At 34.0% G+C, this 14,115-nt stretch overlaps 2 protein-coding genes across 8 annotated transcripts; both read right to left on the minus strand.

Moving 5' to 3' along the window:
* Positions 1-1,593: 1,593 nt before the first annotated feature.
* LOC127902153 (putative UDP-glucuronate:xylan alpha-glucuronosyltransferase 4) lies at positions 1,594-4,567 on the minus strand. Its single transcript, XM_052440861.1, has 2 exons — positions 3,744-4,567; positions 1,594-2,733 (listed from the first exon to the last, which is right to left on the minus strand). Exons 1-2 carry the CDS (start codon positions 4,513-4,515, stop codon positions 1,793-1,795), a joined length of 1,713 nt encoding a protein of 570 aa, XP_052296821.1. The 5' UTR covers positions 4,516-4,567; the 3' UTR covers positions 1,594-1,792.
* Positions 4,568-8,845: 4,278 nt separating this feature from the next.
* Positions 8,846-12,670, minus strand: LOC127902151 (putative disease resistance protein RGA3). Of its 7 annotated transcripts, none has more exons than XM_052440854.1 (3): positions 9,549-12,670; positions 9,393-9,442; positions 8,846-9,227 (listed from the first exon to the last, which is right to left on the minus strand). In XM_052440854.1, the coding sequence occupies exon 1, from the start codon at positions 12,456-12,458 to the stop codon at positions 9,948-9,950; it is 2,511 nt and encodes an 836-aa protein (XP_052296814.1). In that variant the 5' UTR covers positions 12,459-12,670; the 3' UTR covers positions 8,846-9,227; positions 9,393-9,442; positions 9,549-9,947. The 7 variants fall into 7 exon arrangements, with proteins under 7 accessions (XP_052296814.1, XP_052296810.1, XP_052296813.1 ...); XM_052440850.1 differs by having other exon boundaries at positions 8,846-9,244; XM_052440853.1 differs by having other exon boundaries at positions 9,393-9,459.
* Positions 12,671-14,115: the final 1,445 nt, after the last annotated feature.

The following is a 14,115-nucleotide window of genomic DNA, read 5'->3' on the forward strand; positions in this document are numbered from 1 at the left end:
ACAACAGCAGAAGCTTGATTTTTTGTCTTTGAGTTCCATTTGGGTGCTTTAGTAGGATCCCACCATTCCGGATACCCAATCAGTTCATAACACCTTGACTTGGTATGTCCAGTTCCACCACAATGCGTGCACAGACGTTCTAATTTTGACGTTCCAATTTCATAGCTGCGATTTTGCGTTTCAGATGATTGATGTTGATCAATAATCTACTTTGAAGAGTTAGAATTTAGCTGTTGGTTATTACGCCCATGTTTGTTTCGACGAGCTATCAGGGCAGATGACTCATGATGATCAAGTTCTCCATTTACTATTGTCCTGCGCATAGCATCACGCCGCACATACGCATATGTTTCTTCAAAGTCTAGTGTCGGATCCTTCCTGAGAATCTCTCCTCTGAGTTGTTCAAATTCTGCATCTAGTCCATTAAGGAAGATGTGCACTCTCGAGCGTTCAACTGATTTTTTATATGCAGTGACATCATCGGGGTCTTTCATTATGACCTTATCACGATAATCTAGCTCTTGAAAAATCTCTACAAGATCACCATAATATGTTGATAGGGGACGTCCACCCTGTTGAGTAGAGAAAGCTCGTTGATTTAGTGCAAAGATTTGTGATTCATCTGACCCATCGTAGAAAGCTTTAGCCAAAGCATTCCATATTTCCCTTGCAGTGTGTAATCTGAGATAACGTTTCATGATTTCAGGTGACATGGACGTCAGTAACCATCCCTTGACTTTTTGATTTTCTGCATACCACTTTGTATAGAAAGCATCATTCTCTAATGGTTGATCTGTTTCACCCATAATATATTCAAGTTTTTCACGTCCAGCAATGTGCATCTCAATGATTTATGACCACACATCATAGTTAGTTTCAGTAAGAGTAACACCAGCTTTGAGACCTGAGTTTTCAGATTGAACATGTATGATTGGTGTAGACGATTCAATTTTACTTTCGGCCATGGTACAAAGAACAGATGAGAATTCGGATACAATAATAAGAGCAAAGCTCTGACACCAAGTAGAAAACAAAGGTACAGAGGAAATAAGATTCAAAGGAATACTCCACTTACTTATTTTATTCCAACTCATGGGGTTTAAATAGTGCAGACTTCTAATCTAGGAAAGAAACTAATTACAGGAGTAAAAAGATTAATTACAAATATTCTGGTCTATCGTGTACAGCTAATAACGTATACAAATAGAACTAAGATATACAGAGAAGAGGAATCATAGGAGATGGATTACAATGATTTCGTAACAATTTAAGTTCATTTCATTCTTAAAATTTGACATATAGAATAAAATTTATAACTGTTTCAAATACAAAAACATACTACTATTTAAAATAATAAAAATTTTCATGGCAAAAAGTTAAAAAAAAATAAAATAAAACTGTTTGATGGAGAATGGAATTGAGCAGGGAAAGTTTGATGGAAGATGCACACGAATATTTTTGAGTTTTTTTAGTTCATCTATTAAATCCCCATAAACCAGTTGCAGAACTAGTGGGAAATCATTTTTTTTTTAGTGGAAACAAATACGAAACTGGTCCTCAAATTATTGTGTAATGCATTTTGCAAGAAATTTGATAGCCTGATTATGTTATCCACGTCTTGAACTTTTCAAGTTATGACGTGTCAGGATTTGTTGCTAAACCATACAATTATGAAATTTTGCTACTCAATCTTGTATTGTTGTATTTCCTTGCTTTCAGTTTTCTTGATCAGAACAAACAACATAAATAATGATGCTATATTAAAAAAAATTAAAAGAATTTCACTCGCCCTTCATTTGTTATCAACAATATGATATTGCCTGGGATCTTTCGGCTTAATCTTCCAGTGCCCATTAGCCAAACTTGCATTCTCAGCAATTCTTCTCCATTTCTTAATCCTTTTATCCATATGCTTTGTTAATGCACAGTACTGTTGCAATTTCTTAGGCATTGCATAATAAACTTGCCACCATTTCTTATGAGCTGAATCACTGGCAAATACATGGCGACTCACCATGTCCCAATTGCAATCATAGTCCTTGTAACACATCCATGGCTTTAACCCCAGATAATGAATTGCATAAAGACCATCACCCACTTGATGTTCCTTATCGTCTTGCTTTGAAAACACCTTCAAATTGTTGATTCTCTTAGGCAACCTATGCCACCATGTGAACACTTCATTAAGAAATCCCTGGTCACCTCCATTGTATGACGAAACCTTAAAGCTTTTGAGCATCATATCTTCAAACTTGCACAATGATGGCTCAATCACCATCACCCCAGAATTGAACAACACTTTGTCATTACCTGCTGCTGATAATTCAGGGTAAAAGAAGAATTCATCGATGTTTTTGAGTACTAAAAGATCAGAATCAATGAAGATAATTTTATCATATTCAGTGAGTTGCCATACTGTAAGCTTGCTATAATTCCACTCATTGTACGAATCTTTCTTGGAAAAGGGGCTACGTATGCGCGAAATCCACTTGGTTTTCCATCCGGCAGCTCTCAGGCCACGGAGAGACTTGCCACTTATTGATTTATCATGAAGGAGAACGAGATCTCTAGTCGAGTTTTTTTGGATTATGCTTTGCGCTAAAGCTATTGCACCACATACATAAGCTTCTGATGAATGTAGGACGGTTACATAAGCTTCTCTTTGATGGTACGTTGTGTAGTTCAGTTTTGCTAGTCTTGCTTGTGACATAAAATATCTCCATATTTCTTTGCCTGTAAATCAAAATAAAAGCACTCAAATATTAATTTTAGGTTAATTTTGCAAAATTAAGAAAAATGAATTACATATGAAGGTTTTGAAGAAGTCGTGGCGTCCGGATTAGGTAATACTTTCACGGAAATTGAAAGTGCAATTCTCTAATGCCACATAAGTCTTAATTAGGAAATTCATTTATGTTGGCTGAGTTACCAAATTTTGATGCCTTGCCAAATTTTCACACAATCAGAATCATGACTGCTGCCTGTATACATTCTGTGTCTGCAGATTATTACAACTCTTTAAGGATATCAAAATTGAAGAACCGATCAAATTTAAACCAATTACACCTGTGCACGAGTTGTGCATATTGACTTTGGATTTGTCTCATTTATAAATGCTGAACGAATAATTTACTAAAACTTGAAACTAAAGAAAGCAGTAAATTAATGACCCACCATGACCAGATAAATCACCCACTAACCTTTTTTTTTTCTTTCCTCAGAACACCTCAAATTTCCGAAGAAAAATTAAATAAAATCTCCTGCATCCATTTCTTGTGAACATTTTATATTTTTTTATATGCAACAAGCTTTCATTAAAATTTAAGACTCTATCCTCTAGAATAAACTCCAAAACATATCGATTAAAATCATAATATTTTCGTTCTCACTATAGATTCGCCTATATAAGCGACCATTAAAGTAGGAAAAAAAATAACAATAAGAGCTTAAATACTACTTCGTCAATAATCAAGAAATATGACAAGCAGCAAGACAACAACTACAGATTCATAAAGATTTTTACGAAATTTTAAGTCACATTTTAATGCATATAACATTGTAAAATTCTTGGAACTGAGTACAAACAGTAAGTTAGCATTTGGTTAGAAAATTGTACAGGGGATTTTCTTCTTCAAGTGATGACCAAATTTTCTTCAGTTTCCAAACTACTCGCTATCTAAAACACAAACAAAATGTTTTCGAGAAACCAGGGAAAAAAAAAAAGAAGAAGAAGCAAAACTCACCAGTTTGAGCATAAGCAGAAGCAATTTGGCATGACCCAACAGGCATCAATACTTTATGTTTCAATCTCCTCAAGTCAGGCTTATAAACCCAATAATCCCCTGCATACTCCACAAGATCATCGCACCTGAACATCTCCACCATGGCCCCACAAGAACCCACAAAGACAACGTACACCGCCCGATCAACATCAGGTTTCAACCACCCACTCTCCACCGCTAGATTCGCCACCACGAGATTCACTTGCAACCTAAACACATCCCTCATCCCACCACCTCCATCTCCGTTCCCTCCGCAGGGAATCCTAGCCGCTATCACGTCGAGGTACCGGTAATCCTGCGCCGGCATGGGTATATCCGGGCACGCCGGTGGGGCCCACTTGTGATCTTCATCAATCCACTCCGGGAAAAAGTCTTCCCACTTTTTATCCTCACCCACATGGTCGAAACGTACGTGAACAGTTTCAGCATGCATGTCACCACGTACGCTATTATAATCATCATCGTCGTCGTCGTTTATATTTACTAAACCAACTTTAATTTTGTGACCGTTGATATGTTTTTCGACAATATCGAGCCATTTGGGTCTGTGTATTAAGTGGTTAGTATTATATTTATTATTTGGCTCGTAAGCCAAATGGGGTTGTTGTTTAGGTTTGAATGACAAAATGACAAGGAAAAGCGAGAAGGAGAGGAGAAGAAGAGAGATTATGAAGAGCTTTTGAATGAAATTTGTGGGTTTGTTAGAAGAAGATGATGATGAAGCCGCAGCCATTTGGTTGAATTTTGCTTCACGTCTTTGTTGAAAGTTGAAAGATTTGTTTTGATTCGACATTTTGTTTAAGTTATATCCAACGCATTGAATTGAAATGAAAAGATTGCATGGCAGCACGTTGAGCGTTGTCAAATTGTCTTCTTATGTATAGGTATTTTATTTTCACACGCATTTGATGCGCGTGGGTAGGTTTACTAAATGTATTTCCTTTTTTATTATTATTAAGATTAAAATGTACGTCTAAGTTGTCAAATTAGGCAACAAACATAATACACTTGTTACCCATTTCCAACTCTCCACAAATTTTATTATTTTTATCTTATATTTCCGCAGCCATTAGATTTTTATCAAACAATTGTTATTTACTTATATTTGTTACCTTATTTTGCAAGGTAACAAAATCCGTCAAATTATGAATAAAATCTTTTACGCTACACAAAAAAATTATTTAGTGTACCTAAGAGAAAAGTTATTTGTATAAGATTAGATATACATAACTTGATCAAAATGAAATAATATAATTGTAAAAATTAACAAAGTAAAATAAATTATACGCAACTATCTAAGACTTGTAAATTCTTAAAAATTCTTACTCTTTGTATATGGTAAGGTAAGAAATTTGAGATCCATCTTCAGTTCGAAAAAAAATTATGTCCAAACTCAAAGTCTTTCCTTAGTGAAGCAAAGAAATTCGTACCAACAATATGATCATATAAGCAAATTATTCGTGACCAATAATGAGAAAATTATGTATCATACATAAGTCAATAATGAGATTTTTTTTAAAAAGTTAATTATAGTATAATTGAATGGTAACTTAATTTTCTCCTACCCATGTGAGCTAAGTGGTACATACGAATGAGGTTTTTTGAATAATAACAAAAAGTGCAATAAAATATACTTATCTAAACTAAACGCTACATAAAAAGTTCCTTTTATATACTACTCTCTCTCTCTTCCCCCTACAATCTAGGTATTTTTTTTAAGTTCATTTTTTAAAAGATTGGAGAGTGGATTAAATCTAAATCGATTTTTTTTAGCCTTTACCTCCCTTAAAATTCAAAATCCATTAGCTAGTTAAATAAAAGTACTTGAAAATTATTTGACTAAATCATTGAGGGCATAATTTAGACACTGATAAATAGTTAAAAATTTTCAATTAAATATGATCATCTAATGGCGTTCTTAAAGTTCCGTAATCACAGCCAGTACAATGGTTCTATCAAATGAAATATTTCTATCCAAAATCAATTTCTTTTTTATTTGGAATTGTGGATTTTTAATAGATATAATAAATACCCCAAGTATTTTGATAATATTCTAAAATTATCGTTGAGTTAGTGTGTGGCTTCGGGAGTAACTGTCATGAACTTGGTCAGTCTAACAAATATAACGTAACCCATGGTATCATCAAAATATGTGCAGCCTTGCTCAGTAGAAACCAAATCAGATTAGGGAAATTATCTCTGTTGTCTTGGTCAATCTTTTGTGACTTCATCAATAGACATAACATGTAGCCACGCCACAATTTTAAATTTTAATTGGAATGCTTAGAAGTCTATTAAAGATTATAATGTCACCTAATTAAGAATATTATCAATTATTCTATTTTAATATAATATTTAATTAAATCATTGCCATTATTGTACTCAGTCATGGCTCATATGTGGATCCACTAATTGTTTCCCACCGTTGATTGATTGAGGGACGGTCAAGATTTGATTAAATATTGGAATTGGTATGCGATCTCATTAAAGTTGACTTCTAAATTTGCATTCTCAATTATTCAGATTTAAAAAACAAGAACGATAAGATGATAGTTACGTTTTAATATTCTACGTTTGAAATATTATGTTTCTTCTGAAAGCTGCAAATCTTATTAACATTACCTGGTCAAAGACTTCTTGAAATAAATTATTTATGCTATTAATTCAGTTAGTTAAGGATATACTTTAAATGATATGTCATTTAATCAACCAATGATACAACATATATCGATTTAATATTAAGATATCTAAACATAATGAGACGACAAGATCAATACTCAACATACAATTTAATTTTAATACAATTTCTTTCATAAATATTGATACAATAATATTGAATCAATGTCATGTCACTTGGTTTACTTTATTTACTTATTACTTAACTCTTTTAGTACTCATACGTCACTCAAAAACTCGTATATATATTTTGTATGCATCGAATTATTGAGATTAAAATTCATAGAGTTCAACTCTCATGCACGAACTTAGGATTTCTCTATTAAGTTTACTTGAATATGATTATATTTTTGTTCTAGTTTATGACCTCTTCTCATTTTTTTCGATACATATGATTTTCATTAAATCACAACTGTAGTTGGCATTTCACATCACCCGCAATTGATTAGTTGCTTTCTAATCCAACAAAATTAATATGGAAAGAAATAAATGGCAACCAATAAATATTCCAACATTATGTATTACGCTGAAGATTAAGCCAATCCCACTACTACAAAACTGAATTTCTTTGACAGAATGCTTTTTCACATGATAGTGTATGTGTCTAATATTTTGTGATAGATATATTCTTTTCCTAATGCGGCAAACACCATTGTTTCAAAATTTTAGTGGCCTTGAAATTTTGATTATTCTATAAGAAAATAGTTACAAAATTCTGTCACTAATAGTAAATTAAGTGATTCTTGATAGAATACTATCAAAACACTTAAATAAAATCTCGCATTTTAATATTTTACAAAAATGTGTTTTAAAGATTTTAATTTTTTTTGACATAATTCTGTCGATGAACTTTCTTTTTAAATTTTTAATTCCACTTAGGCATTGAAAATGACATAGTTTTAAAAGATTTCAATGACTTAACTGATGTGAATATATCTTTGATAAGTCAACGACAAAATTCTATCAAATAAAATTTACTATTTTATTTATTTTATGTTGCCACATCAATAAATTCATATGCTCAAAAAAGAAAAACTTATGTAGGCTGAATTCATCACCTTATCATATAAAAAAAGGCCTGCTCAACCAATAAGAATTTGCCATCTAAAAAGTTTAATGGGTCTTTAAAAAAGTTTGGCTTGAGTTTGAGCTTGAGTGTTTCAGGTGTCTAATCTAATAAGCAAGTTTATAAATTATAAATTTATTAAATACAATGAAAAAGGTTTAAAAAAATTAAAGCATAAATCTAAGGTTTTACAATTTAAAATATCAAATAGTTGCAAAATGGGCGCCCAAAAAGTGTGGCAAATCAAAATTATTCAAAAACTTTTATTTTAGAGGGAAAAAACTTTTATGTACCGCTGAAATAAAATTAACCCAAAAACATTCTGTAATTGAAAGCTTGGAACGAATTTCACGCCTCTCGCCTTCTCTTTCACGCATTTCGCATTAACACAATTTGGTTGGAAAAATGGAAAGGAATAGAGAAATAAAAGGAGAAACAAATGGAATAATTAGAGAGAGGGATGAGATTCCATTTATTGTTTGGTTATAAATACTGGAAATGAAACAGGAGAAAATAATTGAGTTTTTTTTGTTAACTTAAAAATACGTATTTTTTGTATTTGATATTTAATAGAAAGTTGAAAGTAAAATCAAATCCAGAATACATATTACTATTCAAAATAATAAAAATTTTGCATTGGAAACAATTTTGAGAAATAAAATAAAAGTTTTAAATGGAGAAAGGAATTGTGGAGGGAAAGTTTGATAGAAGATGCACACTGACTAGTTTTGGAATTATACCGTCAGGCGTCAGTCATTTTATAAAAAAAATGGAAATAATTTGATCAGCCACTCCCACCTCCCCCAATGGGAGTCCCACTCCCACTCTCCACTCCAAAAATGGGTGGGCCCCACGGAGTGGGATTCCCACTCCTTCACTAAATAAGTGAAGTAAACACTGGAGTGGGAGGAATCCACACTCCTCACTCCCACTCCAGAAAGTAAACACACCCTTAGTTCAGTGATTTTCTCAATACGACGTACGGTCCTCAGAACCTTATCATGATGCTTGTATATTCTAAGCTTCATGACATCATATTAAAAATGTATTGCTAAGGTAATTTGAAATTCGTTTTATCCAATGAATGTTACGTTTACTGGTATGTTTAATATTTTGTTTTGGTTAAAAAATTTGCTATCTAACAGCTAAAACTGAATTTGACTCATTTTTATGTAAACTTTATAGACCCACCGATTCACCATTTTTTTTTATGTTATGATCATTGTAGGTATGTTATTTTTAAATTATGACTCCATGTGAAATCAAAATTTAAATTTCACCATCTTTTATAGGATTTGATTATGATAATCAAATAACACAATAAACAAACACAAGGCAAAAAAATTTACGTAGTTCAACATATTAATTAATATGCCTACATCCACGGGTGGTGATACTAATAAGCCACTAGATAATGAAAAAGTGTACAAATAATAATAAGCTCTCAGATGAGCCAAAAAAGAAAAAAAAAGAACACCAATATCAACACTCAAAAATCAAAATCAATCAATCCCCAGCGGTTTGGCCTCACAAGAGCTCTCTCTGCGTTGTGCTTTTCCACATTCATTCTCTTTACAAATACAAGGCTCGCAAAAAAAAAACAAAACGAATTACTGAAAACATACATAACAGATTAAAAAAGCACGCGCCGCGCCCGTCCCCCAATTCCTGCTTTGCGACGCCATTTCGTAATTCCTTTTTGGCTGAAAAATTAATATCGCTTTCCCCAAAAAAAAAACAAATGAATCAGTTACAGAAATATAATTACTAACCAGAGTTACTAATTTAATGGACATTGTTAAATTAATGAAGAAGAGTAGAGAGAGAGCAAACGAGAAGGAAAGCGTATACAAATTATAATTACTAACCAGAGTTATTAGCACCATTACATATATATCCCTGCTGAATCCCCCCTCCTCTGTTCACCATTCGTTTCTAAAATGGATTAAAAAATAACTACTAATTAATTTTAATTAAAATAGAGTGAGCACGCAATGCATGCAGGAGATCTAGAAATAAATTACCCGTCGCGGTGGGTAATGATGATTGTAATTGACTAATTGCAGCCGCGCGCATTCAGCGAATGTGGATGTAGGGAATGTGGCGTATCTTAGGCCAGTCCTCTCCTGTCAAGCGTTCTTCTAAAATAGGACATCCCATCCGAATGATCAATTTCTGGAGCGTTGTCTTCTGAAGAAGGTGATCGGACAGTGCTTCTAAGTTAGGGCAAAATTGAATAATCAAGGAAGAAAGACGTGGCATGATCATGATTTCTCCCTTTATTGCAGTCTCGATATCCCACTCTTTCAGTTCTTCCATCTAATCAAATGTCAGCTGTGTCAATTTGGGAAAGGCAATAACTGAGGAGCCATCCGTATCACTTTCTACTCCCAGAAATTCATTACCCACTCTTTTCACGCTTTTCATTCTGCAAATTTCAAGATCTTCAAGGGACGGCAATTTTCCCAAGGAGGCAAATGCTCACAATTTCTGCACCCCCAGAGACGTAAAACCCTCAAATTGGTTAGTGACATGATCCAATTTTTGGGAACAACATTCCTCCTGCCTCTGTATTTATGTATCTCTAATTTCTTTAAATTAGGAGGTGGTCCCAAGGCTTCAAGAAGCCGTTCATCTTCATCCTCCTCAAAATAGAGTTCCAAATGAGAAAGATTTTTCTTTTTCTCAAGTTCAGCCCTTCTAGCCTCCCCCGCATCTGACACACCACCCAGCCCACGTATCCTGCAGTCTCGAAGGAGGTTAAGCTTTTTAAGAGACCCAAGGCTACATGCTCTGCCATATCCTCCGCCCACAACAAACTTCGTCACCCTCCGAAGCCTGATTAATTCCCCAATCCCTACCGGCAGGTATCTTAAAGAATCAGTGTCATCATTGTCTATATACATCAGCTTTCTTAACCTCCCAATCCCTTGAGGTAATTCTCTAAGATTTCGACATTCACTAACATCTAAACATTCTAAATTATACAACTCACACAACGTCTCCGGTAATTTTTCTATCTCCGTTTGACCGCACAAACTAAGGTATTTCAAATGTATCAATTTTTCTATATTTGTTGGAATTTCCTTGATGAAATTCTTACGAATCTGAAACCACGGTTCACGCACCTCTAATTTTAATGCCCTTAAACAAGTAAATTTTTCAAATAATTGAGGTAGGACTTCGCTAGACCATGAATATTCATCACTTTCAACTAAGAGGCTACGCAATCCTCGCAATCCTTTAACATTACCCCAAATGGAGATCGGAACCGAAGCCCCCCTACGTAGAGTTAACAGTAAATGAAGGATTTTTTTCTTCCCGAAAGAGCTAATAGCTAACTCTTCACCACTATGAATTTCTACAGTTAAACATTCATTACTATATAAATATTGGGCAAAGTCGTGCACGATATCGTGCATTTTGCAAGTAGAGATTTCACCATCATCACCTCTGTCAAAATCCTGAAAGAATGAACGGTTAGCTAAGATGTTGAAATACTCTTCACCAATATCCTCCATCTCTTTGGCTCCTTTCTCACTAAGATAACCTTGTGCCATCCATAGTTCAATTAACTTATGCTTCCATATTTTATAGTCTTTCGGCAAGACGGCACAATATGAGAAACAACGCTTTACCTTGGAGGGTAATTCTTTGTAACTCAACAATAGAGGGGCTAAAAGGCCTTTCTCAATTGCTTCTAGTTCCCATATCTCACTCTCTAAGATATTTTGCCATTCTTTTTCAGTGTTTTTAGACAGCAAGAGACTAGCAATTGTCTTTGCAGCTAAAGGTAAGCCCTTGCACTTTTTTACAATTTCTCTACCAATTTTTTCTAAATTTTCACGTTTTCCTATGGTCTTACCAGAAATCGCCAACGACTGAAACACCGACCAGCATTCCATTTCAGACAATACATTGACAGAGATAACATGAGTTGATCCCATAATACAGGCAACTGTTTCTTTACGTGTGGTAATTAAAATTTTACTTCCATGGAAACCACTCTTTAAACAGTTGTAGAATGGTTCCCATTTAGAGTAATCTTCGTTCCACACGTCGTCTAAGACAAGAAGAAATTTTTTCCCGGCAACATGTTTTTCAAAATATTGCATGAGAGATTGAAACTCACCAACATTAGGGGCAGAATCTGTTAGAGACTCAATGATTGCTCTAGCGATTCTAAACTCATCAAAAGGATCTGACACACAGACCCATATTCTTTTTTCAAAATTCTTGTCAACATCACGGTTGTTGTAGGCAAATTGAGCAAGAGTAGTTTTGCCTATTCCCCCCATCCCAACAAGTGAGATGATACAGGGGCCTTTCTGCTCTTCACTACTCTCACATAACAGCCTATTAACCAGATCGTTCTTCTCTTTTTCTCTACCAAATATCTTGGACACATCAATTCGGGAGATACTTGGTACTCGTTGATCGGCTCTCTCATTACTCTTAATAACATTCACAGCAAAACCAAACTGGTCTTTCTGTTTGGCAATATCATCAAGAGTTTCATTGATTTCTTTTATATTCAGAGCAATGTCACGACGTAAGACAAGTTGTTTGCAGCCAAAGCAAGAGGCAGGAGAAAAGAAGGAACATACCTTCTCCAAACAAACGAGAGCATCATTCTCAGGATCATCATCCACTCCATCGATTTGCAGTTTGAGTCTTGCAGTGCTCCACTCACCTAACAAATCTTCCATGTTGTAAGATACGTCTCTGAGTTGATCGAGCCAGAGTCTGACAGTTTCCTCCTTTACTTGCCTTTTCTCTGCATCATTCAGCACAGCTCGAATGGATCGGAAATTGCTGGTCAGCTTCTCCACTTCCTTTTCGACGCCCGTTACCAGCCTCACTTGTTCCTTCGCCTCTTCAACAGCCATTGAAATCAGCTGCTCCAAGATAGGGGAAAGGATCGCATCAACCATGGTGAAAAAGAAAAAAGAGAGAGAGAAGAAATTGATGGTGAATTGTTGCAAAAGTAAGTAGCTAATGCTGCAAGAAATGAAGGAGCTGATAATGTGGTGAAAATGGTGCCTTATTCTTTCAATTCTTATAGTACTGCAAGCAAAATTCTAATTTAGAAATATTTATTTCATTTCAGCCCCTTGTGAAAGAAGCTACTGTTATTAATATTTACAAATATTTCATCTCAAAAAAGAAGTTATTGTTGTTATTATCTTTCTTTTTTTCTTTTTAATTTTTTGACCAGTGTGGACTGGAAAATATTGTCAGGTCCTACATCCGCAATTTCACGCGGTGCATGAACTTGACAAAGTTGTTGTATAATATATGTTGTCTCTTTCCAATAATTGAACGCGTTGTTGTATAATATACGGGTCTTACTATGGTTAGTATGTAATGGCCCATGACGTGACAAATAATTTACTAAGAATACACCATGTGTAAAAATTTAATGATTTGATAACTGCCTCCTCATATCCAAATCGGTAACAGAACCCATTATATTAATCGGTTGCAGATGATTTACTGAAATTACAGTTACGTTTTGACTGTGAAGTTGTGAAAAATCAAATAATCTTTATTATTAGTTTTGTAATAATAATAAACAATAAATCATTGTTAATTATTTCTTATTTATTATGTATAAATTGATCCATCCAGAGTTGGATATTTATATATTCTTCTATATCCTAATCATTTTGAAATTTAATAGAATTTTTTTTTAAAAAAAATTAATTTGTAATAAAGTGTCATAGATATTAAAGAATGAAAATGGAAAGTCAAAATTGTAATGCTCAAAAAAGACAAAACCTTTCTCTCTTTTTTTTTTTCTTTTTCACGGCATACAAATTTGTCACAGGTAATGGAATTTAAACCCCACAAAGAGAATTTTCTTCCACAAATGATATGAGAATGTCGGGTGAAACGTGTGAACATTTTATTGCGAAACTGCCTTACGATTGCAGCATGTGAACACTTTAATTTCTTTTTAACAAAGCATAATGATAACTTACAGGTACTGCAATATCGCATGAAGATTCCCGGAAGTAGCCTGAAATTCAAATACTTTTCTTTTGGACAAAACCCACCGACCAAGAACTTTTTTTCAATTTAGTGCAACTTTAATTTGTAGTTTTCTTAGAACCACCAATATCTTTTAATTATTGTTGTAAAAATCCCAGTTGCGTGCCCAATTAACAAATCATTAACCTCAGTTAGACATATTTAAAAATATATATATATATATATCAAACAGTGGTTTGATGACTTTGTAATTCATACATCAGGAAATGAAGAGAAAAAGGAACAGCCTTATGACCCATCATTGCAGATAATATAATACATGAGCCGTTAAGGGGTTTGTGGGAGCTGTAGCCTTTAGTTGGCGTAGGGAGATATAGTTTGTAATTATGGTTTAAAAGTTACTAAGGCGATTTTAATTTATTCCATGTATAATAGTTTAATGAAAAATTTATCAAGCTCACGAACTAAACACATTGAGCTAGACTTACACTTTGTGAGAGAACACATTGCCAAGAAGGAATTTGTTGTTGAACATGTATCAAGCTCAAATCAATTGGCAGATGTACTTACTAAGCCACTTAGCTTCGATCATTTTGC

This window comes from Citrus sinensis, chromosome 5 (genome assembly GCF_022201045.2).
Source record: "Citrus sinensis cultivar Valencia sweet orange chromosome 5, DVS_A1.0, whole genome shotgun sequence".
Classification (NCBI taxonomy): domain Eukaryota; kingdom Viridiplantae; phylum Streptophyta; class Magnoliopsida; order Sapindales; family Rutaceae; genus Citrus; species Citrus sinensis.

Excerpts from the sequence above, each read along its gene's own strand:
- LOC127902153 (XM_052440861.1), bottom strand. The coding sequence starts at position 4,515 with ATGGCTGCGGCTTCATCATCATCTTCTTCTAACAAACCCACAAATTTC. Across the intron at positions 2,734-3,743 it reads TTCTGCTTATGCTCAAACTG|GCAAAGAAATATGGAGATAT; the intron begins GTGAGTTTTGCT and ends TTTGATTTACAG.
- LOC127902151 (XM_052440854.1), bottom strand. The coding sequence starts at position 12,458 with ATGGTTGATGCGATCCTTTCCCCTATCTTGGAGCAGCTGATTTCAATG.